This window comes from Dendroctonus ponderosae, unplaced genomic scaffold (genome assembly GCF_020466585.1).
Source record: "Dendroctonus ponderosae isolate FM_Combo_2020 unplaced genomic scaffold, Dpon_F_20191213v2 Dpon_F_20191213_1, whole genome shotgun sequence".
Lineage (NCBI taxonomy): Eukaryota > Metazoa > Arthropoda > Insecta > Coleoptera > Curculionidae > Dendroctonus > Dendroctonus ponderosae.
In genome coordinates, this window is record NW_026017110.1 from 46,887,929 (window position 1) to 46,914,172 (window position 26,244).

At 40.2% G+C, this 26,244-nt stretch overlaps 4 protein-coding genes across 10 annotated transcripts in view; 2 read left to right on the plus strand and 2 right to left on the minus strand.

Annotated features, from left to right (window-relative positions):
• On the plus strand, window positions 1-2,189 carry LOC109540713 (protein crooked neck). Its single transcript, XM_048664703.1, has one exon. The coding sequence runs from the start codon at window positions 104-106 to the stop codon at window positions 2,126-2,128; it is 2,025 nt and encodes a 674-aa protein (XP_048520660.1). The 5' UTR covers window positions 1-103; the 3' UTR covers window positions 2,129-2,189.
• Window positions 2,190-2,337: 148 nt separating this feature from the next.
• Window positions 2,338-11,121, minus strand: LOC109540688 (E3 ubiquitin-protein ligase listerin). Its single transcript, XM_048664679.1, has 18 exons — window positions 10,955-11,121; window positions 9,477-9,671; window positions 9,153-9,419; window positions 8,633-9,097; window positions 8,389-8,579; window positions 7,524-8,253; window positions 7,271-7,475; window positions 6,694-7,211; window positions 6,424-6,633; window positions 6,113-6,369; window positions 5,887-6,055; window positions 5,670-5,835; window positions 5,221-5,566; window positions 5,022-5,165; window positions 4,610-4,964; window positions 4,370-4,555; window positions 3,914-4,081; window positions 2,338-3,862 (listed from the first exon to the last, which is right to left on the minus strand). The coding sequence occupies exons 1-18, from the start codon at window positions 10,991-10,993 to the stop codon at window positions 3,803-3,805; spliced, it is 4,671 nt and encodes a 1,556-aa protein (XP_048520636.1). The 5' UTR covers window positions 10,994-11,121; the 3' UTR covers window positions 2,338-3,802.
• Window positions 11,122-11,411: 290 nt separating this feature from the next.
• LOC109540695 (protein OPI10 homolog) lies at window positions 11,412-12,505 on the minus strand. Its single transcript, XM_019909138.2, has 4 exons — window positions 12,298-12,505; window positions 12,086-12,215; window positions 11,839-12,027; window positions 11,412-11,780 (listed from the first exon to the last, which is right to left on the minus strand). The coding sequence occupies exons 1-4, from the start codon at window positions 12,325-12,327 to the stop codon at window positions 11,548-11,550; spliced, it is 582 nt and encodes a 193-aa protein (XP_019764697.1). The 5' UTR covers window positions 12,328-12,505; the 3' UTR covers window positions 11,412-11,547.
• Window positions 12,506-13,092: 587 nt separating this feature from the next.
• The window catches only part of LOC109540693 (adenomatous polyposis coli homolog), a 31,459-nt gene continuing 18,307 nt past the window's right edge, over window positions 13,093-26,244 (plus strand). For 3 of the 7 annotated variants that reach the window (XM_048664656.1, XM_048664659.1, XM_048664668.1), the window contains exons 1-21: window positions 13,093-13,197; window positions 13,746-13,905; window positions 18,874-18,951; window positions 19,033-19,162; window positions 19,215-19,339; window positions 19,405-19,630; window positions 19,698-19,934; window positions 19,993-20,111; window positions 20,172-20,360; window positions 22,014-22,345; window positions 22,404-22,746; window positions 22,820-23,042; window positions 23,105-23,466; window positions 23,522-23,686; window positions 23,737-24,057; window positions 24,111-24,232; window positions 24,301-24,312; window positions 24,388-24,673; window positions 24,739-24,932; window positions 24,994-25,190; window positions 25,245-25,382. In XM_048664656.1, the coding sequence (XP_048520613.1) occupies window positions 13,780-13,905; window positions 18,874-18,951; window positions 19,033-19,162; window positions 19,215-19,339; window positions 19,405-19,630; window positions 19,698-19,934; window positions 19,993-20,111; window positions 20,172-20,360; window positions 22,014-22,345; window positions 22,404-22,746; window positions 22,820-23,042; window positions 23,105-23,466; window positions 23,522-23,686; window positions 23,737-24,057; window positions 24,111-24,232; window positions 24,301-24,312; window positions 24,388-24,673; window positions 24,739-24,932; window positions 24,994-25,190; window positions 25,245-25,382 (3,925 nt within the window). In that variant the 5' untranslated portion in view covers window positions 13,093-13,197; window positions 13,746-13,779. Of the gene's footprint in view, window positions 13,198-13,620; window positions 13,906-14,283; window positions 14,304-15,868; window positions 16,058-18,873; window positions 18,952-19,032; window positions 19,163-19,214; window positions 19,340-19,404; window positions 19,631-19,697; window positions 19,935-19,992; window positions 20,112-20,171; window positions 20,361-22,013; window positions 22,346-22,403; window positions 22,747-22,819; window positions 23,043-23,104; window positions 23,467-23,521; window positions 23,687-23,736; window positions 24,058-24,110; window positions 24,233-24,300; window positions 24,313-24,387; window positions 24,674-24,738; window positions 24,933-24,993; window positions 25,191-25,244; window positions 25,383-26,244 lie in introns of those variants that run through there. The other 4 variants (XM_048664662.1, XM_048664658.1, XM_048664675.1 and 1 more) reach the window with 4 other exon arrangements.

Genomic DNA, 26,244 nt, shown 5'->3' on the forward strand with positions numbered 1-26,244 from the left:
AAGCATACGCATTTCAGTCCACTTGTCAACATCCTACTTAACCGCACTTTTAATCATCTACGTTCGTTGTGCCGCTTTTCTTTGTAACAAAAAAGTCCAAATAATGGAAGGGAAGGCCCAGAAAATGCCCAAAGTGGCCAAAGTGAAAAACAAAGCGCCTGCAGAGATTCAAATCACTGCTGAGCAGCTTTTGCGCGAGGCCAAAGAGCGAGACCTAGAAATCCTACCTCCACCCCCCAAGCAGAAGATCTCGGATCCAGCAGAACTAGCCGACTACCAGCTGAGGAGGAGGAAGCAATTTGAAGACAATATCAGGAAGAACCGGATGGTGATCTCCAATTGGATCAAATATGCACAGTGGGAAGAATCGCAAAAGGACATCCAAAGAGCAAGATCTATATGGGAAAGGGCTCTGGATGTGGATCATCGAAATATCACACTATGGCTCAAGTATACCGAAATGGAAATGCGATCCAGACAGGTGAACCATGCCAGGAATCTGTGGGATCGCGCCGTGACTATTCTGCCGAGAGTAAATCAGTTTTGGTACAAGTACACCTATATGGAAGAAACGCTGGAGAACGTGCCGGGGGCTCGTGCGGTGTTTGAGCGCTGGATGGAATGGCAACCCGAGGAACAGGCCTGGCAAACTTACATCAATTTCGAGCTAAGATATAAGGAAATCGACCGCGCTAGGCAGATATACGAACGATTCGTTATCTCCCATCCCCAAGTTAAGCATTGGATCAAATACGCTCGTTTTGAAGAAAACCACGGGTTTATTCACTCGGCAAGGCAAATCTTTGAACGCGCAGTCCAATTCTTCGGCGACGACTACATGGACGAGAAGCTCTTTATAGCATTCGCAAAGTTTGAGGAGAACCAAAAAGAACACGACCGAGCACGAGTGATTTACAAATATTCCCTGGCTCACATTCCCAAAGAAGACACCAAGGAGCTCTACAAAGCCTACACGATACATGAAAAAAAATTCGGCGACCGAACCGGCATTGAGGAAGTAATCGTTTCGAAAAGAAAATTCCAATACGAACAGGAAATTGCGGAAAACCCTACCAACTATGACGCCTGGTTTGACTACATCAGATTAGTCGAAGGCCAAGGGGATGTGGAAATCATCCGGGAAACCTACGAAAGAGCCATCGCCAACGTCCCGCCATCCAAGAACAAGGACTTCTGGCGCAGATACATCTACCTCTGGATCAACTATGCCTTCTTCGAAGAACTAGAGGCGCAAGACTTTGAGAGAACCAGACAAGTGTACAAGGCTTGTCTAGAGCTGTTGCCCCATAAAGTGTTCACATTTTCAAAAATTTGGCTGCTGTACGCCAAATTCGAAATCCGGCAAAGAAACCTAACGGCCGCCCGCAAACTACTCGGAATGGCCATTGGAATGTGTCCGCGTGACAAGCTGTTTAGAGGCTACATCGACTTGGAGATTCAACTGCGTGAGTTCGACAGATGCAGAAAGTTGTACGAGAAATTCCTGGAGTTTGGTCCAGAAAACTGCGTAACCTGGATGAAGTTTGCCGAGCTGGAAACCCTGCTAGGAGACTCTGAGAGGGCGCGAGCCATTTACGAGCTGGCGATCAACCAACCAAAACTCGACATGCCAGAGCTGCTCTGGAAATCGTACATCGACTTTGAAATAGCGCAGGAAGACCCAGAAAACGCCCGACAACTCTACGAGCGATTACTAGAAAGAACCAGCCATGTGAAAGTGTGGCTTTCTTATGCCAAGTTCGAGCTCAATCAAGAATCGGAGGATGGCATGAACACCCGTCTGGCCCGGCGAATATTCGAACGGGGCAACGACAACCTGAAATCCTGCCCGGATAAGGAGAACAGAGTGCTGCTGTTTGAGAACTGGAAGGAGTTCGAAAATATGCACGGCGACGAAACTGCCCAGGCCAAAATCACCAGCAAAATGCCGAAGCGGATCAAGAAGCGACAGAAGGTCATTGACGATGATGGCAAAGAGCAGGGTTGGGAGGAGGTGTTTGACTACATTTTCCCTGAAGATGAATCCAACCGGCCCAATCTCAAGCTGTTGGCTGCGGCGAAGAACTGGAAGAAGAAAGCTGATACGGATGTGGGCGGCCAAGCTTAGAATGATTTGACTGAAGAGGAATGTTTACTGATTAAGGAATTATTAAAGACAATTTTTTGTTTCTGATGGTTTTATTTCGCACTATACATATTGCACAATCTTTTGTATAAACTGGATCCATTATCCATTATACTCATGGAAAAGGACGAGTAAATGATACGAGGATGGTTAAATGGGGGAAAAGTTGATCCATTAATAAAACTAAAAACGGCGCTTTTCATCCAAACTTCGAATTTTAATATTATTCAAGAAGGTCTGACCATGCTTTCACCAGCCTTTTGGCCTGGTGAGTTTACACATGCATGGATTTTAGGGTTGAACAACAAATCACTGCCTGTGATTTTTTCACAGCGATTAATAAATAGTAATCACGAACGTAAAAATAAACTGTGATCTAAAACGTGATATTAAAAAGCGACTTATATTTTCACTACTAGCGCTACTATTGAACCCAAATAAAATTATTTTGTTCGGTAATGAAAACTTGCATTCACAGGTTCCCTGAACGAAGTGAGCCTGAATTTTATCGATATTTTTGAGAATCGTATTTCAGTATGCACCATTCATTAGCCGTTTTCTGATTGTGTATTTTTTAAATACTTTTGTGGAAGTACGCTTAGTATTTCTGTTTCGTTCATTTTTCCTAATTGAAATTGTTATTATGTATTGTGCTAAAGACGGAAAATTAGTTTTTTGCGGAATTTGTTTTCTGCATTAGATGATAATTTTGCAAAATGCAATTTATGCAAAAAAATCATCTTGCAAAACAAGTACGTCTAATTCGAAACGGTCTATGGAATGCAACAGACCACAATATCAATAAATTCTGAAAATTTTTGCGAAGAGTAGAGAAGTAACATTTTTGTACCTATTTTCACTCAAATAGTTTTTTTTCAGATCAAAAATTAAAATCAAATATAGCTTGTTCACAAAGAATTAAGAGCTCCATACGCTATTAGTTCTGTGTAAAACAATAGTTTTTTGTTCCTATTTTAATTGTTGTATAGAATGTTTTTAGAACTTTTAGAGCACATGGGTTTACAAAAATGTGTAGCCAGTTGCTAGTTGCAGAGACTGTTTTTTTTTTAGTGTCCTTAAAATCATTTATACTTTAAGTATAAAATATTATTTGTTGTATACCTAAATAAGGTTATTTATTTAAAAAATATGAATTACAAATGTTTTAAAATTATTTACGCATATATGGAACAAAATTGCAATGTTGGCACGGATTTTGATATTGATTTCATGGTGGAATAGGTTGCAAGTGTAATTTGAAAAGGTTTTCATATGCTTGTTCTCGATCCAGAAGTTTTATTGTCAGTGCCGGAGACCATTTTTTTAAAGCCTTTTTTAGGCTTTTCTTTTTCAGCCTACTCAGTTCTCAGTTAAATGGTTCTTGTGTGCAAAGTGTATCTACTGGAGCGCCACTAAATCCATTAATGTGCAAACTCGCAATTAATATTAAGCTGTGCTTCCTGACGTTTCGCTCGCATCTGCGGTGAACATTATCACACAATTTGCACGAACATCAGGAAGCAATTTCAATTATTTTTGTCCTTAATTCGCTAAATAAGCCATTTAGACAATGTTGGAAGTCGGCAGCTATTTACTACATTAAAACATTCAACTAACGTATTATTAAATTTATATAAATAAGTACAACAAATCAATTCAAAACAAATTACGGCATATCGGACACGTGCTCTTTCGGCTGGTGTTAAACCACTTATACTGAAAAATAATAAATTATTACGGGGCTTTGCTTGGAATGTTGCGACTTACCAAACATGCTGAATGGAATTTTTTCTTGCACATCCGACAGGACAGTTTGGGGAATTGGTAAGTTCCCACGTGCAGGACGGAGTAGCAAATGTAACACTCTTCAATTCCCTCGAATTTCTTGTCCAAATTGGCATGCCAGAGCACCAGTCCATCCCATATTTTTCCATTCTAGACAATAAGAAACCACTTTAACATAACTTGTTTAAAAGCTGCATAAAAGAAATAAACAAAGGTTCCGATAACAAAATAACCCGTTGCAAAAGTGCAAACCGTTTGAAAAAGTCTATGCCACATAAAAAAGGTACAAAGTTCAGCGCGCTTTGGATCAATCTCTAAATAAGTGAAAATATGCATTATGTACATGTTGAGGTTTATTACAAGCAAATTAATTTTTGGTACAAGCCGGCGCAACTGAACGATTAGGACCATTTTGAGAAACTCCGAACTTGCTCCTACCTGAAGCAAAATGCACTTTTTAAACTGCAACAGCTGCTTTTGAATGGTGCCACTAATTTGCCGATTACATCCAATATCCGGACTTCCCAAAGGATAATTCGCTGGCAGAGTTATGGTCAGCTCCATCTGCGCCTCGTCCACCATATAAACTGCCTGGATTTCTCGCACAATTGGCATCACTTTCACCTGAAACCAACACTGCCCGATCCAGAACCTTGCAGCCTTTTGCGAAATACGTACCTTGAGATTTTTGAACAAGTCCTGGTATTTGAGCACGTCGTTCAATGCGCCGTTACAGATATGAGGCGACACGTGCGTGACGGTGATTTTTTCCACTATTTGTGAAAACTTATTATCCAAGCCAGTCCACCACTGCCGAACCAAAGCGGGGAACTGTTCAAGGAAGCATTTGTACAGGTAGCGAGAGAAGTTTTCTATGGTTTCGGAGCCGAAAAAGGTAAAGTGCCATGGAGCAGCCAAAGGATGAGTTACGAAGGTTTGGCCAAGTGCAGCTTTGGCATCGCCTTGCTGGAGATCTTGCGTGGACATGAGCTTGAAGATATTTGTTAGGAACAAATGAAGAAATAATTCTTTCCTGAAAATCCAAGTGTCCCGAAAAGAGTTTTTTCCTGCGTCCTTGCGCGAGTGTTACCTGAGCCAATCACAATATTGAAGTCGCAGTTCCGGCGATGCTTGATCGCACAGCGCTACAATAACATCCCACAGCATCATATACCCGAAGGTATACGTGTAGGAATCGAACGTGGGTTCCAATTTGCAGCTGTTTTCCGGTACGCTGTAAAAACAATGATTTCAAGCCTGCAACCTACAAATGACTGGAAACCATCTACCTAAAATCCATCAGCATACTGTTCACAATATCCTGCGTTTCAGTTAGTTTATCTTTGAAGTGTTCGAATATTAGCACAGTTTCACTTTCGGTGCTGGCACTAGCGGATTCTTGATCGATTTTTAGCAAGCCCGGCACTAAAATCATCAGCATTTTATGGCCCCACAGCTGCAGAATAATTTGGGAGTTGGTAATCAACGTTTCGCAGCACATCTTCAGCAACTTTGAATATGATACGTTTTCCTGTTGCATTATCAACTCGTGGCTGAACCAATTCGTCACTTCTCCGAAACATTGCAAAAATGGCAAATTAACCAATGAGTCTTCAGCACATTTGCTGAAATTACCTGAAAAACACACAAAGTTTATACCATTGCTTATCGGAACAAAAGTTGTCCGAATGCCAATGCTTCGACATAGCGTTTCTTGAGCGGCATAAGTAATAATTACCGGCTAAACTGATCCAAAGTTGAAGCAAATCATTGTGAAAACCAACAAAAAGCAAATCTGTCCACTCTTGTGCGTAACTAGCATTGTCCTGGGTTTCCTTCAGTTTTGCTACTTTTTTACAAATGGCTATGTAGAGGTCACTTACTGCAACGAGCAGTGCTTGGTACTGAAAAAAATTGCAAAGTGATGCTGCTAATGCACAAAAACCATCAACTACCTGCACTGTTTTAAATGAGCTTTTGGATTTATTGCTGAGCTCTGTGGATAAAACCAGCGCCATGACCGCTAGGTCCCAGTGCTTTTGGGGCAGTTCAGGATTTTCAACTAATTTCCTGCATGATTTGACCGATTTGATTAACTTGTGCACTTCCTCCCATGACAATGGGCTATAAAAACATATAGCGTTATACACCGGCTTATTAGACCCGTAAACAATGTTTTACCAGTTTTCGTAAACAGTCATCTGCTTGCGGAAGAATTCAGCCTCTTGAAATATCACTTCGAACTCATCAGTTGTCATAGTCTGCACAGAACAAACGCTTGCCTCCGAACTGCGATCATTCAACTTTCCAACTCTGATCCCAGGCAGTCCACAGTCCCAACGCCTGACTTTCACTAAATCATGTATTTGCCTTATCAAATCTAGATTCATCTGCCAACTGGAGTTGTGGTAGTGCAAAATTTCTTGGTAATGCTTAATCTAAAAAAAAATCAAAACTGTTCGTCCGAAGCACTACTCCCTTTATAAACCTACATTGTTAAAGTGTTCCAAAAACGTTTCGCAAACAGACAGAGAATAAATTGCGTTTAGGACTTCGTTTGATTCAACCTGCATGTTTGGCACAACTGCCATCGCCATAAAATTATTGACAAAATAGCTCAGTATTTCCTCTTCGGATATTGATTCTTGATCGACTATGTTCTCATTCGGACTGTTTATAGTGCCCTTTATAAAACAGGCAACCTGGGACAAGAAGCAACATTGAATCTATGCAATAACTCACTGATTTACTCAAACAATCACCTTGCAAAGAGTTATAACTTTGCTTTGAGTACGTGCAGTTTTCTCTATCAAAAACTCTAACAGCCACTCGGTCAGGCCAATGTTGCTTTGGGAAATCGTGTCCCACACCATCTGGATGCGATCGTTCAAAGGCTGGAAATGCCCGCGAAGTTTGCTGGCTATTATTGAGCTGAAATATTCCTCAAGGCTGTCGAGGAATTTCTCCAGAATCTTTTCACACCTTTCTCGATTCAACCCATCCAATAAATCGCCCAAGGACTTTACCCAGGTGGAATTAATTGTGGAAAGGGCATTTTTATCTATCGGATGGTCGTCGTCGCAATTAAAGGACACTTTGAACAGGTTTAAGAGCAGCTGATGTCCATATCTTGGGTAATACTTTTGTGTGCAGATTATTTCACATAGACAGCAAGCAAGCTCACAGGCCGCATTCAGCGATTTGGTATCTTCGCCTGCTGTTAGAGCTTGGGATATTTCGGTCTGGATTGCGTCCAAAGCGTGCGGGCTTATGAGGAGAGCTGCCCAAAAAATCAACGAGTAAATATGATGAATCCTAAATAAAAAACATTATTCTGACCTCCTTGGGCACTCGCAGCAAGAGCCTGTTTGAAAGTGCCCACTTTCTCCGAGTTACCTCCAGCGGAAATGTACTCATGAACCGTCGACTGGAAGAATGCGCTAACTTTATCCTCTTTTAGCCACTTCCTGACTACTGGGTCGTTTAGGTAATGCCCTTGCAAGGCTCGCGCTATAGTCCAGGAATCGCAGTTTGAATGTTCGACCTGGAAGCGTGCTGAATTAAAAAGGAAAACCTTCCTAATTTACCTTACCTCTAATAAGTAGTTTAAAATTATCTCTTTCTCCAGATCAGTCACGTATTCAAACATCAGAAACACCAAATCCAGCAAACTAGGACAGCACATTTCCTCTGACTGTAACCATTTTTTAAACCACTGGTTGTAAATGTTGATATGAACAGACGCGGAAGCGTCTTGCTTCAGAAGCATTAGAGCAAACTGAAAAATCGGCTCCTTGCCAAAGTTTTCTATTAGAAGGCACAAGGACGCGAACAGTTCACTTAAAGACGTTTTCTCTATGTACTGGATGTAGAGATCAAGAATATTCAGCACAAACTGTTGAAGAGCTTGCGTGTAAAACTTGCTGTTTGCTTCGGCTTTTTCGTGCCCATTGTCCTTCAGACACAACGCCAGCTCAGCTTGCTTAGTTACCACAGTGACAGCATGCGGACTATTCAACAGTCTGCTGAACAAATCGAAGAGGCCGATAAAGAAATATTCCAGCAAACCTTGCATTACATCTGCATCCTTGTTCTTGTCTAAATTCTGCATTAAAGTCGACACTTTGGCAAAAATTAACTTATACTGAACCGCCTCAGTCAACAAACACCACTCTAATACAGTGCTCAAGTGCTTTATAAGGAACTTGCATAGAGGCATGTTTGTGAGGTTCCTAGTTATTAAGAACTGGAGGCATTCCGTGTAGCAAACAGCGATCTCGGTTGTTTCTTGGCTTTTGGTGACTGTCGTTCTGAGCTTTAAGCTGAAATGTGATTGTTATTCATGTACGGTAGTTAGTATTTTCTCACTTTAAGTGAATCAAGGTTTTAAAACTGTTCAATTTTCTTATAATATTTAAGGGCTACGAGGACATCGTTGATATGGCGTGGTTACATACCCTGAAATCATGCTGTCGAGAAAATTGGCCAAGAATTGTTTCCACTTGTTCTCCTCCATTGGAGGCCAATTCGAAAGCAGAGGCAAAAAGTTCGGATAGATAAGGCCGGCATTGCCTCCTCCTCCTTGTTTCAATACAGCGAGTATTTTGGGAGTTAACTGTTGGTCAATGTTGACGAATTTCCACCAATCCTAATCAACCCCGCAGTTAATCAACCGCTTGATAATCAATCAACTAAACTTACCGGAGTTGCCATCACCAGAAGGAGACACTCCCAAACGCGTGGCAATACCATTGGGTCCTCTTCGCCTAAGCTGTTTAAAATAGTTGCCATCGTTTGCGCCTCTTTTCCAGCCAATAAATGCACGGCTCTTTGCAGTAAAACCGACAGCACTTGAAACCAGGAGGCTTTTATCAGGCGGTCCTTGCTTTGGGCCAATTTCCAGAACTTCTTATGCGACACTATTTCAGAGCTTAGCGAAGAAGATTCGCCGGTTTTCTCAACAGGAAATTCCTGCAAATACTTGGCGTACCCCTGAAGGCAGGATGTTACAATCCGTTCATATCTAGTAGCAGCTTCATTTGCGGTGTATTGATTGGGCGAAACAGTCTCGGCTGTTTGAACCAGCAAATTGTCACGGATGGAATGGAAGATTTCCTGATGGTAAACCATTACAGCTTCCTTGAATTTAACTGGGGAAAATGTCTCCTGCAAAGCCACAAAGTTGGGGTTAAAAACTAAACACTCTGAACTGAGGAGGCACCTTGAAAGCTTGAGCCGCAGCTCGGGCAGCAGCCGGATAATTGTCGTACTGGGAAATATACCAAGTGGCCATAAGTTGCTTCAAATAGGGCGCAATATCTCGCTTTGCCTTCAGCACAATAGTGCGATGCACGTGTTGAGTGGCTTCCCGGATTTTATTATCAGGATGCGTCGCCAAAACACTGTAAAACCGAGGCCAGGAAGGTAACAGACTCTTGACGACCGATGGCTCGGCGTTTTGTAGCAAATCGGCAAATTCCTGCAATCCCTAGTGAAGACACTTCACAATCAGCTTTAATTCTCAAATAGCACAATCAATGTGTACCTTTAACTTAGTGGTGAAGTCTTTCTTTGAAACTTTTTTCAGGACCAGCTGGAAATTGCTATCGATCGATGCATCCACATCTTCACTGGGATTGAACGCGAAAGATGGAAGTACGGTTGATTTGGTGGCGGCGATACCTGCAAAGTGCGGCAAGGTGGAATGAAGCATTGCGGCACTTCGCCCACTGCTTGCTGGCTGGAATGGAAGTAGAAGAAACTGATTTGCTTGGGTATGAATACTTTAAATTTTCTTCTTATTAGATGAATATTTCGGGTTTAGAAAACATCAAGCTAGGACATTGAATTCATTGCGGTTTAGTCTCGGAACACAGCGAAGGTTTAAGCATTCACTAATGTTTCTTACGGGTTATTAACCCTTCAAAGGCCTTGGAGACGCTGAAAAATGAATGAGAAGCACTTGGTTGAATAAAATGTCTGAACCTCCTGCTCCAATGGAAATCATGGGGGCAAATTTTGATCGGGACCTTAAAAAGGTCCGTCAAGGCCAATACACCAATACAAACATGCGGCACTAATCAAACTGTTTATAATTGAAGTATGTGAAATATTGCGAGCAGAGTTCTAAGAGATGGACTTCTTAGAGTGCCGTGCAGTTTCCAAATTTTTTGTATAAGTACTGTTAGTTGTTCTGTTAAGGCTGGTCCTCCTTTCTTTAAAAGCTTTTGCACCGTTTGTTCCATTTCTTTTGCGTACTTTTCCCGTTGTTAGGTTTTTAATCTTCTAACTAACGCGTCCGTTTCGATGCGTATTCTTTTATACTGATTATAAGCACGTTTTGTTTATCCAGATCTGTATTGAAAGTGCGCTTTATATTTTTCATTAACTTCTTCATGTACGAGCATTCCGTGTTAGACTTGCGTTTGTTCCAGCTTTCTTCTATGTTATAATTTTTCATTATTTTGATTTCGGCGATTGAAGCTGATTTCTTCCTTGAAAAATATATTTTATTGAGTCATCTTGCAGTCCCTCTATCTTTATTTTTGTTGTTGAGTTAGTGTTGATCTCATGTCTGCGTGTTCGGCTTTCCATTCTTATTTTACCGAGCCGCCTTTTCTCATAATACAGAAGCAACAAAAGACTTCGGGATACTCGCTGTTAGACACACACAAAGACGTGATTGGGCAAAAGAAAGTGGGCCAATGTTTCGCTGCAATGCTCTGTGAACCGTAAAACGTGGTAAAACATTAACTAAACTCAAGTAGCTAATTGCAACTTGGTGCAACCATAACAGAACATATATAATAGCAATTTTGGCTTTGGGGCCCTAAACAGCCAATATATGCAATATGCAGAAAATGCATTGCGTAGAAAAATGCAAATTGGGCGAAATTTACTTGGCTATTTGCAGTTCCTGGGTGCTGCAGAACAGAATGAAATATTCGCAAGCTGTTTGTAAAGTGAGGTTTAAGACAGTAGAAATTAAAGCTACAGAGCAAACTACTGTGTGTGTGTACTTACCCTGGCATTGTTCTTGGTTCTATTTTGTTTGCCCTTCATTTTTTAGAAACTAATTCGAAAATATCTCAGATTAAAATAACAAACACGACTATGTTTACAATGAATTGTTAGACCAGACAGAGACTTGTCTCTTGTTAGACAGTGACAAAAGTGAGCACCTGTGGTGAGCACAAATGACAGAAATGATGGGCCAATCGTGCGAAGGCGTGAAGTTAGTCGTACTCTTGGATAAGGATAGATAGGGGACAACTCAAGTCGGAAGCGTGAACGTTTCGTACTTTATCTTAAGGAAATCTAGTGAATTTCAAAATTTCTCATTTTTCCAAAAAGGCCACTAAGAAAAGATTTTAATAAAAATATTAGCCATAAGGTAAGCACGTTTTCAACATTCCACAAAGACCGACACCTGATGTCTGGCCAAATCACTATCTGTTTATCCAAAAATAAAAAACAAATACTAGTGGACATTTTTTTATTACTAATGACAAGCACGAGTAAACAAATGGGAATTCTTAAAACATAATCGACTGCAATAAAATATCGAAACAATACACATATTTCACACTCGAATCAGAATACATCGAAGGCCCAGGTTAAGATTTCCAAAAATTAGGATGCTGCGCCAGTCTTCGTTCAAATATAGTGTACCAGTTCTGGACAGTGGATAACGGTACGTAAGTAGCTGTAGGATCAGGCACCATGTGCCCCTGAGTAATAGTGTAGGACAACACGAAGTCCATGAAACTCTTCAGCATCTTCTGCGCGAAATTCACCTGGACATCCGCCCCATCAACGGCTTGGACTTCTTGAATGTTCGCTAGAGGTTCTAAAGAAAACAACCAGGTGAGCCATCAATGAGCCAACAATGTGCCACTGTTGATTACCTATGCTTATTCCTATCTGAGCATTATGAACTATATGAGACTGTCCAAACATCATATTCGAATAATCACCCATCTCATGCAACCTCTTCAAATTGGACACCTTAAATATGGCTGAGGGCTTGTTATTGGAGATGTAACCTAACAGCTGCCAGTTGGGGGGCGCATGGGGGTCTGGCCAACTGAAGTAAACTGCAAAAAAATCCACAGGTAACGTGTCAAAGAAGCATTAAAGAAAAATGCCACTCACCTTGGCCAGCAGTGCCTTCAGGGAAGGGAACACTTCCAGTCAGGAACACTACTATGTGGTTGATGTTGTCCGCATCTGCTATAGTGGTAACACATTGCTGTTCACTGATTTGTTGGAATTCTGTTTGAACCTACAAAATAGTCAATTGAAAGGGGGCATTGATCAATCAAAAGGTGAACATTGAGGAAAACGGATAGGAATTACCAACCTACCAGCCTGCCTGAGACTAGAATAGCAAACATATTTGACCTAAGGTGGAGTGCTGATACTTAGAGCTCCACGAGGAGTTTAATGCGGTGCAGCACAGACTACTCACTATTGCAGTAAAGCTTTGACCGGGAAGACACTTCTAGAATAATCTAGCGTTCAAAACAAACTCTTCCCGTTACTACTGCCCATAACCTCAATCTTTGCCTCTTCCACTTCTCCGAAAGTTGCTCCACTCCGAAGTCAGAAGGCAAGAGCGAGAGCGCAATATAATAAGGGTATTGAATTTGATGTTCAATGTTATAAAAATTATTATTTATTATTTGCGAATTAATCAGGACATTTTAAGTGAACTGCCGAAAATAATTGCGCTACAAAATTAATTTAAGTGTGTATAAATTCAACTTTTTGCCCTAAAAAGGATAAAGCAATCATTTGGTTTCTGCGACCAACGTTTTTTGCGATTGGTGGCAAGTTAATGTAAATCAATTTTGTTGCAACTTAAGAAAATTATTTTTAATTAACCTAAAATGTTCCTAATATTTTTGTATCAATTGCAAGATCGTTTTGTTTGTTAATACTTTATTTAATGAAAAAACCAGCCAAAACTCCAAGGCGAAATTAGGCGTGCCTTTTGACTAGCGTCAATCAAGCACTCTATATTCGCTTAAAATCACGCATTATTTGTCTCCGCGTGTTTTCATTAGGTTGCATTATTTCTTTCTAATTAAGTAATTTATATTTATTTAATTAAAAATGTTGGCTAAAAAAACGACGAAGCGCGTGGGATACCCAAAGACATTGACGTTTGCGATCAATAAAAATGGTGGAAAGTGAATAAATGCAAGTTTTCAATGTAAACAAGGTTGTTGGTGTTTTTCGAAGTGATTTTTCGGAAAATCATGGTAAGCAATCAATTTGCTTTACTAGTCAGTAGGTCAGAGACTGTATTTCCAAGCACCGAAAAGATTTATTAAAAATTCCCCCTTTAATTACTTTTCAGTTTCCAAAAAGCTCCTTTAGTTTCATGTCTCGCACATTTTTTCAGCACAGTTCCTTTTAGTATGCGAAAAGTTAAAAAAAAATCCAATTACCTACTTTTTAATCCCCCATGCCAAACACTTGTAAGTTTACGCCCACGCAGACGTAAATAAAATCAATAAACACTCCAGAAACTTGGAAATATCCATTCATTTTCCTTAGAATTGATGCTTTAACAGCTCGCATACAAACCCAAGCCCCGTATTTCCATGCTGCATTGTTGGTGTTATTTTTTCTTCTGCATTCTGCCTTTTTTCCTCGTGAATTCTTCACGTGGGTACCTACCGAACATTCTAGGCCAAATCCCATACAATCGCACGAGCTTGTTAGGTTTCACTTGAAAATATAAACTATAAATCAGGATATTAGATTCGCCAGTGTATAGATTCATTCAATTTTCATGTCTTTGCAGCATATTTTGGAGGGGCTGACGCTGATTTTTAGCCATGTCTCTGCCAGTCTCTCATTATGAAGCCCTGCTAGCTGAAGTACGGGGGCTCAGACGCAAGGCTGAAAGGGTGCAGCAGCTTGCCCAACCGTTAATAGTGGGGACCCGTTCGCAACGTTTCCAGGTAAAGCCCGACAGTTAATTAAGACAGTGAATAGATCTGCAATGTCAGACTTAATTGTTCATAGACCGAGAAAAACCCTGAACGATAGCTTTGAAATCGTAAAAAAAACACATTTCTAATGTTTAAGTCCGCATCCTCATCGCTTTATCAGTTCAACTTCTTCAGTAAATGTTTCTTCATGCTTGGCCAGATAAGAGCTACCTCCAATTGAGTCTATAGGTAGATAATAATGTTGTCAATCCTTGAACCCGACGCTTTGCATGTAAATAACTGTGACTCACTTTACAATGAACTACTTAATTATACTTAATTGCGTTAAGATATGAGTCGTGCAGTTTGCAATTTCTAACGTTCCCACTTAGATTGTTAATGATAAAGATTGTAATGATTAATGCAATGTGAGTACCTATCAAATACAGTTAACTAGTTGGAATGGCAGGTTTTTACTTAATGTAAGTGTAAAGTTGCTAGTTAAAGGGCCACAATACATGATGTAGTTTGGGGGATTTATTTTGCTTTTGTCGCCACCCCTTGAGTGTCTGCCAGCCTCCCTTCGGCAGGCTTTTTGGGGCAGGCGCAAGCTAAAATTCGGCTAAAGGAGTCCATGTACGGATTTTTGTATTTTCAGTGGTATTCAGGTCTGTTTGGCTTGGGTAAACTTGCAATTTATTTCTAAAATTTCAAATTTAATTGTTCAGCTTACGCTTAATAATTTCTTCGTGCGTTTGCCTGCCACATTTTGAGAGGTTTCTTTTAAACACGAGCCGAACTTTTGACTGAATATTTGGCAATCCGTTATCCGATTTGAACAAATTTTCTATCGAATTACAGCTCTATTCGACAAAATTTATTTGGTAGCATAAGCAATAAAAATTAAACATTTTGTACATGGTGTTTAAATAGTGACATGTTTTCTCGGTCGGTCAAATCGTTCAAATTCGTATGCGGGCAACTCAGACAGAAAGAAATCTTGCGGAGTCTTCTGAGTAATTTGTATCTTCAATGGTTTGTTTATCCTGATCCATTCAAGAGATATATTTTTTTTGTGACCGGCTACATTTTCCGTGCGAAATTTATTTAAACTTTCCTTTTTAACAAGAAAGGAAAGCGCTTGGCCTTTTTATACATACATACACACTTTTTTACTTAAACTTGTTTGATTGAATTTCCTTTTTAAATTCTGATAAAGGTTGGACAATTTGATTAAAAGATTAGAGCTGTTAACTTCTGTTTATTTTGTTACGTATGTAACTGTTACTTGCCTTAGTGTGGAAGACATGAATTTCTAACAGAACTGCCAAAATTCAGGATGCCGGGTGATTTTCATGAAACCTTGCTCAGCATTAGAGTCAACTTTCGCCTAAATATGGTGCAAATTTCACGTTGCTACTGCTTGTAGTTTGAATGATACAAAGTTTTCAAAGGTGCGATTTTTGAACGTGCAGTTGAGTAAACCAATTTGAGGCCGATATTTACGAAGCTGCAAAAATGAGAATTCAGCGCGATTTTCCCGAAACTTTCAGGAATGTTAGAATCACATGTTCTCTAAGCATAGCGTAAATTTCAAGTTATTACTTGCCTTAGTGTGGAAGATACGAATTTTTAACAGATTAGGTGCAGTTGAGCAAACTTACATTTTGATGTTGATGGTTTCAAAACTGTAAAAAATCAGGATCCCGGGTGATTTTCATGAAACCTTCCTCACCATTAGGGTCAACTTTCGCCTAAATATGGAGTCAATATCAAGTTGCTACTGCTTTTAGTATAAATGATACGAAATATTCAAAGTTGCGATTCTTTCAAAGTTACTAATAGTCTCAACTGATTGTTGTTGACAGTTTTTTCCGGTAAGTTTTTCAGAAATACGCTAGTGGACTTCTTTCGGTCGGCACTCCCGATTTTCCTGCGGGATTATAATAAAACCCGACAGTGTGCCAACACCGTTATTCCTGCCGTCGTTGTCGATATTCCTGCTTCCTGCAGTGCAGCTGTGTTGAAAACGGTGCCGCCGGTCGAAACGATAATAATATTTCCAAGTGTGCTGCGTCGAAAAGTGAGATTTGAGAAAAGTCTGGATTCCTAGTCCTGTTGTGCTGTTAAGATAAACTTCCGGCTCGTTTAATTGTTTAATTCAAGAGAAAAAAGTGAAAAGGTGAATGGAAGAGGCGGATTAGCGGCCGGGATGTGTATCTGCTAAGCGCTTTTCACTTGGTTGGGCAGGTTTTTGCGAAAGCATTGCATGCGATTTTCCTTTTACATTAAGAAAGTGATTTTGTGAAAAATCGTCGTGGGTAAACGCGCCCAGTCAGATGAACTATTAATATTTTCTATTACCGAGCAGTTATTTATAATTGGCCAAATGATGAATCCATCCATTCATGATGACCACATTTCCTTCGTTTCACACACTATTTGATTCATATTCATCAGGCGCAATTAAACCGTTTTACATTCAAGGCTCTATCTTCTTCAGTTTATACGCACTAGTGTTGCAAACACGTTACTTATGGCCTAGAGTTAAAAATAACGGGTGATTGCCTCTCACTAATGCCAATTTTTTAAATACATCTGATGTGGATTTATGCAGCGTTTCAAGAATAAATTTCGATGGGATCTCGGTAAACTTTCCGTTTGAAACGCTTTGGGAACAAATTCTACGAACAATCTTTGAAACACCCAGTACAAAAAGGGGACTTTGCTCTTAAAATCAGGATTTCAGGCTCAAGATCGATATTATAAAGTTTTCACTCGCTAAACCCCCGAGCTAAAAGTGAGTTTTCTTTGAATCTACCGTGTTTTTGAGCATCAAACCTTCAAAAGCCCTTAATCGGTCAGTCACCTTTTTTTTAATTAAGTTGTGTTGATCTGATTGTTGAGCTTTGTATATGTTTTCGAAATATGCAACTTTAAAAACATCGACGGTTTATTTAAGGGGCAGATATTTGACAAAACCCCCATTGTTTTTCTCGTCAACAAACAACAAAACAAGTTGATAATGGATTTATATTTTGCAATTTTTGTGATTGAAAATTGTGGGGTTTCTTAAAGCGGCAAAGCCCTGCAATTTTCTGAATTTGTGAGTAATTTTTGGCAACTCCCATAACTGCCCATAACCGCCCTGAGCACTAATCAGCTATTTCTAAGTAATTCGAAGTTGTGCATTGCTTAAGGTTTGGAAGACGAAGCGCTATCGAAAGCTGATTTTTTACAGACAAACTCAGTGACTGTATTTTTTCTTTTTTCGTGCCAAAGTTCCGGAAAGTTGCCATCTCCAAGTGGAATGCAAGAAATCGTTAGTACATCGCAAAATGCTGGGCGCCATAATAAAACCACAAGTTTTGAATGTTCTAAAAGTTTCTAAAAGCCCGAAAAGTTCACCAGTTTGAATAAAAATCCAGTAATTTTCTAGACTCGATTTGTGTTTAAATAAACTAAAGTTTCCTTAAACTGAGTCCTTTAAATATTTAGAAAAACTATCGTTTTCCCTCTTCACTTTCCACTCTGTGGTTCACTTGTTTGTATCTATCTAATTTAGTCTATTTTTCTGTTAATTATTTTAAATATTTGAATCATTGTGGTTGTTTTTTTTCAATTTTCGTTTACACATCAGTTATTTGCATTAGTTGCCAGTTTTCCGCTGTTTTTTACTGGTGTTTAATACGTTTTGCGCTGATCAGGTTTAGCAAGTTTTTCGGAGCATTTTCTGAATTGTTTGTATTTTTCAATCAACTGTTTAAAATAAATATTGCCAATCTTCGCTAATGGCAGGAATACGAACAAGACACCGATAACTCTAAATTGCATTGTTTTTTTCTATTATAAATGAGGATTTTTGTTGATAGTAAATGAACAATCTACCATTCTATTTTCTACAAACTCACTGTATTTTATTTATTTCTTTCGGATAAAACTGAGCTCCTACTTTTGAGTGGTTTGTTTATAATTTTCAATGTTGTCCTCTCTTTTCTCTGATTGGGTTTAAATTTAACACTTTTGAGCGCTAGTTGTGACCACTTTGAAGCTTCTTTTCTACCAATTTTTCACGTTCACGGCTCACTTTCGCAGCTTTTCTGTACATTGTCATTTAGTAATCCATAAATCATTTGCGCTACCAGCCGCTAAAAATAGTTGCTTTTCACTTCTGATCTGTAGTGCATTTTTGAGTCTCCTTTTTTTTCTTCAAGTGTGCAGTTTGGTTTTTTGCTCATCAACTACTCGGATTAATTTGCCCTTTTTCAATGTTCTTTACTGATTTTGAATGCCTAAGTTTGGAGGCTTTTTAAATTTTTTTTTATCTTGTTGAATCAACAGGTTAGCTTTTCGTGAATTTAGTTTTTTCTGCAACTTTTTTGATCGATTTGAACATGTTTTGTGTTTTTTCAGTGTCCAATATAAGAGTTCGCGCGAAACGCATGTAAAGATGCAAACCACTCTTTTCGAGATTTTGTTTTTCACGAAAAACTAATTGGAAAAATTTCAAAAGCGAATCACTTCCTAGGACAAGAAGCGAACTTATACCAAATGTCGGCTGTTAACTAAATAAAAAACCATTTCGGCCTAAGAAATGATGAGCCAAGTCGTTAATTCTTGTCTCATCAGTCGATAAGACCGCATTTACCGCTTATTACACTGTAACGGAACTCTTGGCTCCCGTCCAAGACCTCCAAACCGCAAAAAAACGCTCAAAATAAATTTTGTGTTCGGGAAATAGTTGTATTGAAACTGCTCGAATCAAGTGGCTGAAGGAGAGCATTATACTTTATGAATACTTTCTAATAGTGACGAATATAAACAGCCAATAGGAAGCGAGTGGTTTTTAATGGTGCGCCCACTAAAGTGCAGCCAGTTAAACTAACACCATTAAAGTCAGCCATCAATTCCGCTTTGTTTCCAACCCGCGTACCAAAATAGGCTCATAAACTGCTTGAAATATGTAAACCTGTTTAAATAAATATATTTGTTTTATAGAATGACTCGCCTCTAGACTACACCATGGAGTCTCTTCTTGCTAAAAGGCAGCACAACACTTCCGATAACTCCCCCAATGTAAGTTGATGGTGAACTTTAAAGATCACGTTCTGCTGACATTTGCCCGTACAAAAATAAACTCTATTTATATTTTTACAGTACGATCAAAGATCATCGGGCTCAGAACAGGATCGTGTATCCAGCGAAGATGAGTGTCGCTTGAGAGATCGGGCTTCTAGAAGCCAAATGTCCGTTAGCAGCGAACCGGTTACTAATCAGACCCCTATTGGTAAGGTTCATGGTTTCAGACAAATTTTCTGTTAATAGTAGGGCATTTTTAGACTCAATGTACCATGGGGCGTGGCCCAACGTTCCTAGAACTCTTTGGAACTCTGAGCCCGCCAGTTTAGGCAAAACCAGCCAGAGCCGCAAGAATTCAACTGCCTTTGATGGGGGATATCAGAATGTACGCGTAATATTTGTCTGATCGAATCGTTTTATCGAATTAACGTTAATTTTTTTGTCATATAGGAAGTGGCATCAGTGATGTCTTTTGCATCTAGTTCGGGCGGAGCGCCGATAGACTCAGCGCTATGCAATGCCGGTCAAAATTGGTCTTCTCAGCAGCTGGAAGCGAAAATGGACGTGGTTAATAGCCTACTATCAATGCTGGGCAGTCAGGAGCATGTTGATATGGGGGAAACTTTGCTAGCGCTCAGCACTTGCCAGGAGAGTTGCTTAGCGATGAGGCAATCAGGTTGGGATTTTCTTAAAAACTCCCCGAACCAGTTGGTTTTCACTCATTCATCCCACTAATGTTCCAGGTTGTATTCCATTATTGGTTCAGCTGGTTCAATCGGATAAGGACAACGACACGCGAAAAAAAGCCGCTCACGCGTTGCATAATCTTGTCAATTCGCAACCGGATGAGCAAATTCGGAAGCGGGAATTGAGAATTTTGAAGCTTTTGGACGACGTTAGGCAGTACATTGAGTGCCTGAAGTACAACATGGAGTTCCAGTCCGCCACTTACGAGCCTGCACCTTTATCTCCAGACGATGGTAAAAAGCCGTTTTTCCAAGTCTCACTCCCTTACGTTTAATGTTTTTTTTTTTGTAGATGGAGACAGACATCCAGTGCAAACGATCGCGCATTTAATGAAGCTTTCCTTCGATGAGAGCCACCGACAAGCCATTTGCCTATTGGGTGGAATTTATACAACCGCTACTTTGGTGGAGGTAAGACAAGCAAGTTGTTATAACGCTTTAAAGACTTTTAAAATGTCGATTTTTTTGCAGACAGAGCACACTTTGCACGGCAACGCAATGCAAAATGGAAACTGTATTCTAATGCGAAGATACGCTTGCATGACGCTCACCAATCTCACTTTTGGCGATAGCGGCAACAAGACACTACTGTGTTCTTTTAAGGAGTTTATGCGCAATTTGGTTCAGCAATTGCAAAGCCCCAGTGACGAATTAAGACAAGTAAGTGCATAATAATTTAAAAAAGATTGCAATTTGGGCCAAATCTCGATAGATCAACTGACTATTGAGTGACTCTTGAACGGGATTCGGATCGATGCAAAGTAAAAGTCGGTTTTTGATATTATCAACGTTTCGCCATTTATCTAGGAGTAAGGGGGCGAAATGTTTCCCAACTGAACAACGACGTTTAAGACTGGAGAGTCAAATAATCTATGGAAAAGTTCTCTAAACTTTTTAATCTTTTTTCATTTGGGCATTGAACCATTTTATAATTGTTTTCCTTTAAAAGCTGGCAGCTCTGTATGCACACAAGCTGAAGAAAAATCATCTAAACTCTTCAATAGAGCGGCCGAGGCTATATTCGTAGAAAAATTAGCAAAATTGATTCGATTTTGATCGCATTTTCGCAAAATTCCTGATGGAACGTCGTCCCTAAATGCAATTTTTCTTCAAAAATTCTCAACCCTGAAACCAGACAAGCTGCAAAAAAGACCTTCCGAATTTTTGAACAGAGCGATTGAACAGAACGTTCGCAGCTCTGGAATAAGTTGAAGAAAAATAATTTAACTCTTCCATGGAGCGGCTCAGGCTCTATACGTAGAACCATTAGCAAAATTGTTGCGATTTTGCCGCATTTTTGCAAAATGGCTGTTGAAACGTCGTCGCAAAATACAATTTTTCTTCAAAAATTCGCAACCCTGAAAACAGACAAGCTGAAGAAAAGACTTTCGAGTTTTAGAGCAGAGCGATTGAGGTTCTATTAGAAAAATTAGAAAACCTCGCGATTTGGCCAGATTTTTGAGACATCGAATCATTTTATGGGTGTTTTAAAAGTTCGCAGCTCTGGATTCAAAGAAGCCGAAGAAAAATAATCTAAACTCTTCCATAGAGTTGCTCAGGCTCTATTCGTAGAACAATTAGCAAAATTGTTGCGATTTTGCCCGCATTTTGCAAAATTTCTGTTGAAACGTCGCCGCTAAATGCATTTTTTCTTCAAAACTTTGCCACCCTGAAACCAGACAAGCTGAAACAAAGACCTTCTTTTTTTTTTTGAACAGAGCGATTGAGGTTCAATTAGTAGAAAAATTAGAAAACCCCGCGATTTTGCCAGATTTTTGAGGTATCGAACCATTTTATGGTTGTTTTTCTTTTAAAGTTCGCAGCTCTGTATGCAAACAAGCTAAAGAAAAATCATCTAAACTCTTCAATGAGGCTGCTGAGGCTCTATTCGTAGAAAAATTAGCAAACTTGTAGCAATTTTGCTACATTTTTTAAAATTTCATTTATGCATCAAACCACATCGGTTTTTGTTAAAAGTTGGCAACTTTGAACGCAATGAAGCTGAAGGAAAATTGTCTGAATTTTTTGAAAATTTTCCATTTAGGCATCGACACTTTTGTTTTTGACATCGACACGATGACGGTTTTTGTTTTAATTAAATCAGAACTCTGAAGGAATTAAAAACAACGGCTTTTGTTTTTACATCGATCAAAATTCCAATCGAGAAACTAACTATGGAGTGGCCGTTTTATTAATCACGTAAAAACAAAAGTCTGTTTTTCTCCATTGCAATTGCCCATGTGTCTTTCGGCATCCACAGGCCTCAATTAATGAATAATACTTGGAGCCATTTTTTAATTTTCTTTTCTCTAGGTAACAGCAAGTGTCCTTAGAAATCTGTCTTGGAGAGCGGACTCAACCAGCAAGGAAATCCTTAGGGAAGTGGGCAGCGTTACGGGTCTAATGAAGGCAGCGATGATCCAGAACAAAGAAAACACCCTAAAGTCGATCTTGTCCGCCCTTTGGAACCTTTCCGCCCATTGCACAGAGAACAAGTCAGAAATATGCGGGGTCGCAGACGGCCTGGGCTTTATAGTCAACATGCTAACATACAAAACGCCTTCGAAGAGCTTGGCCATCATAGAAAACGCCGGTGGGATTTTGCGGAATATTTCCAGCCAAATTGCTGTCAGGGATGATTACAGGTAATTAACCAGAGTGATTCTAATGTACAGCCGAAAGTAAAAATTCAACTGCCCGCAGGGAAATTCTTCGACAACACAATTGCCTACACATTTTGCTAGAGCAGCTGAAGTCGCCAAGTCTGACGATCGTGTCGAATGCCTGTGGCACCTTGTGGAATCTATCAGCCAAAAACGCTGAAGATCAGGAGGCTCTTTGGCAAATGGGCGCGCCTGCCATGCTTCGCAGTCTCAACCATTCGAAGCACAAGATGATCGCCATGGGATCCAGTGCGGCTCTGAAGAACCTGATCAGCTGCAGACCACAGCAGAGTTTGGCTCAAAAAATGGATTCCACAGCACTTGCGTTGAATCTACCGGAACTTCCCACTTTGGGTGCAAGGAAACAGAAAGCTTTATTGCAGGTAAGAGCTGATTTTTTTTTGGTACTGTTGCCAGAAACAACAACAATTTATTTTTGATTTTTCATCGTTTTAGGATTTGGATCAAAATCTCACCGAAACCTATGAAAACATTGATAAAGACTCACCAGTGAAGTCAAACGCCACGACTGGTGCCGCCGGTTTTTTGTCTGGCAATCGGGCTACTTTAACCAGTCCTGATCACTTTGTGAACGCTTTTGCCAGTCTAAACTTGAACGAACCGTCCACTAGTTATGGCGCTGAGTTTAGACACAAGTCGAAAATTCCTCAGAACTTCGGTAAATACGGGACAAGTAGAAAGTAAAGATAATTTGATAAAACTTTACTTATTTATTTGCAGGAGGATCAAGCTTACCATACGTGCCACAATCCAATAGGCGTTCAAATCCAGCCTCTTTCTTGCCAGTTCGGACCAAGTTTTCTGGCCGTAGCTACGAAGACGACACGCCTGAACAACCTATTGATTACAGCCGGAAATATTCAGAGACCACAGTGGGAAAGAAAATAAATCCCAGCGGCGCTTCGTCTGATCTGAGGCAAACCGACAATAGCCGGATTTATGCAAACCAGAAAGAAGTTAATTTTACCATAGGATATACGGAAACGGATTTAGATCAGCCCACAGACTACTCCCTGAGATATGCCGACGATGACTCGTATTCGGATATTTGCGGAAAAATCACTAAGCAGGAGTTCGTTCAGGTAATTTTCACCCATAGATTCCATCAAGTGGATTTTAACATTTTCAATCATTCAGGACACCGTAAAAACGTACTGCACCGAAGGAACTCCCTATGAATCGCCCTTTGTGTTTTCGAATGCCACTTCAATGTCCGATCTGAGAAATGTTGGAAATATGGATGATAAACCGGAGATTGACAACGATATTCAGAAAGAGCTGGACAAAAAGGACAATAAAGAGGTCTGTTGACCAGTGGTTTTTTGAGCGAAATAAACAGTGAGTGTTTTCAGACAAAGCACGTTGATGAGAAAGATCGCTGCTCGACCGAAGACATCTCAGAAATGGAAAACACCGTGGGAAAGCCGCAAAAGTCCGAATTCAGTTCCGGAATTATGACGCCGGAAAAACCAGTGAATTACTGCGAGGAAGGCACGCCGAGTTGTTTCTCAAGAGTTAGCAGTTTTAGCTCTGATCTGGATTCGATTCAGGTGAAACAGGAGGCGAACTTGGACACATCCGGATTGGAACAGAAAACGACACCAGGAGGCAGGGATAAAATTAGTACAACCCCGAAGACTCCAAACGAGGCCAAAGTTGTGAAGTTCGAACAGGTAAGCTGAGATTCAAACAAGTTTTTAAATAAATTCATGAAATGGCTTTGTAGGTAGTGAATTATGCTGAGCAAACACCGCTGGTGTTTTCACGCTCCAGCTCTTTGGCTTCTCTGGACAGCATTGAGCAACATTCGATTCACGACGATAGAAGTTCAGTAGTGTCGGACTTTAGGTAAGCAGTGCACTGTCCTGAATTAGATTTTTTATAATAATGCTCTATCTTCTATGCCTTCTCCTTAGGACAAGTTCTGTGTAAGTACACACTTTTCACGCGGCCTTTTCCTAGTTGGTTATTAGTCAAACAGTTGACAGTCATTTCTCTTTCAGTCGATTGACCAGTGGGATGGTGTCTCCAAGTGAACTACCCGACTCCCCAACCCAAACGGTGCCCTCAAGTCCGCGCTCTTCCAAAGGCAAACTGGGCTTCCCACATTCTTCCAAACAATTGCGAGACAATAAGCAACGGCTTCCGCAAAAATCCAGCGTTTTCGAGGACAACACCACCAAGTATAAGGAAGAAAACACTCCGATGCATTTTTCCACAGCCACCAGCTTGAGCAGCCTGACGATTGATGATCATGAAGATCCCGGGAACGCCAGTTCAAGCAGCAAGGTATAAAACTTTAAAGATGTCCGGTGCAATGGAAATAAATCCTTCTTCATCCTCTGTCAATGTAGACGCCCGATACTAAAGTGCTTCAGCCGCTAGAAAGGCGGCCTTGTTTGGGAGCGGAATGTGAATTGTACGACCAGCAAGGAGATCAACAGGAGAAAAAGGACATTGAAAAGGAGAGTCGGTGCGAAGAAGACTCATGTTCGGATGATGATAAGCTTTTGGCGGCCTATATGAACGATGGAATCCAGTCCAATATGTGAGCTATGTTTGTTACTTTGTCATCGAGCGTTTTACCTGTTTTTTAATGTTCTTTGAAGATCGGCCCCAACTGCCAGTACAGCCTCAACAATGCTTATTAGTCCCAATTATAAATATCAGCACATGAAAATGCCTGGAGGTACCGGAATTCCTCTGATGCGGCGAACTCCGCCAAGGCATTTGTCGTCCACGTTCCCCAGTGAGGCTCCAACAACTTACTGTACTGAAGATACTCCAGCTGAATTAAGCAGAACTGGTAAGAAACGCGGGTTTTCTTGTCTGGAAGCAATTTTACGCGGTTTTCTTTAAGGCTCATGCTCCAATTTGAGCACGCTCTCCATTCCCACCGAGGCAAAAAGCAAAGTTGGGGATTTCTCAGACGATTCAAGCAATTTGGATGAAGAAAGTGAACAGCTGCTGGCGGAATGCATCGAGATGGGCATGCAAGGTTGGTAGTCGCATGTTTCAAGTATTGAATTATTTTATTAGTCCAGTCAGATTAGGCCTGTTTCGGGCGCTAAATGCATGAAGGTAAAAGATTATTGGAAGCTGTTCCGAAGAATGTCAGAGTTGTTTGCAAAAAACAGAGAAGTTTGCGAGGGATTTCATTGAGGCTGTGGAACATTGTTTAAATTATCAAGAGAGTGCGAAAAACTTCGAAAAACGAAAAGAGAAATAAATTAAAAAATAATTAAGTTAAAAATTAAGTAAACTAATACTAAAAGTGTACAAATATCTTCAAAAAAAGTTACAGTACGATTCTTAAGAAGCAAAATTAAATGATTATTATAAGAAAAGGAGTCTTGCGATAGCTTTACTGCGAATAGGACGTGCTCGGTAGGAATCCGGACATTCCAATCGAAAAAAGTTTGTTTTGTCGATAGTAAAATTTAAAGCGCATTTCGGACAATATACAGGGCTTCATAGCTAATAAGCATGGATCCTGGGAGTTCGCGGGAGTCCGAATCGGACCACGCTTCCCAGGAAGGCTACTTCCTGAGACCGAAATCCAAGAAAAGAGGTCGGACATCAAAATCTAACCCTTCCTTACCGCCAACACCAACGCCTTTGTCCAAAAACCGACAGGGCTGAAACCTCCATGGCTTCAACGAACCAGCAACAACAATTGTCACCCACCTCAAAAGCAGCCGTAACAACAAAAACAACAACAACAACAACACTGCCACCACAACACCAACGATTCAACTTCCCACACACCTTCGTAGTAATAGCACCAAACACAACATCTAGAATTCAATTGGCCCTAGAATGGGAGAAAGTGAGGGAGGGAAACAAGGATGTCATCATCA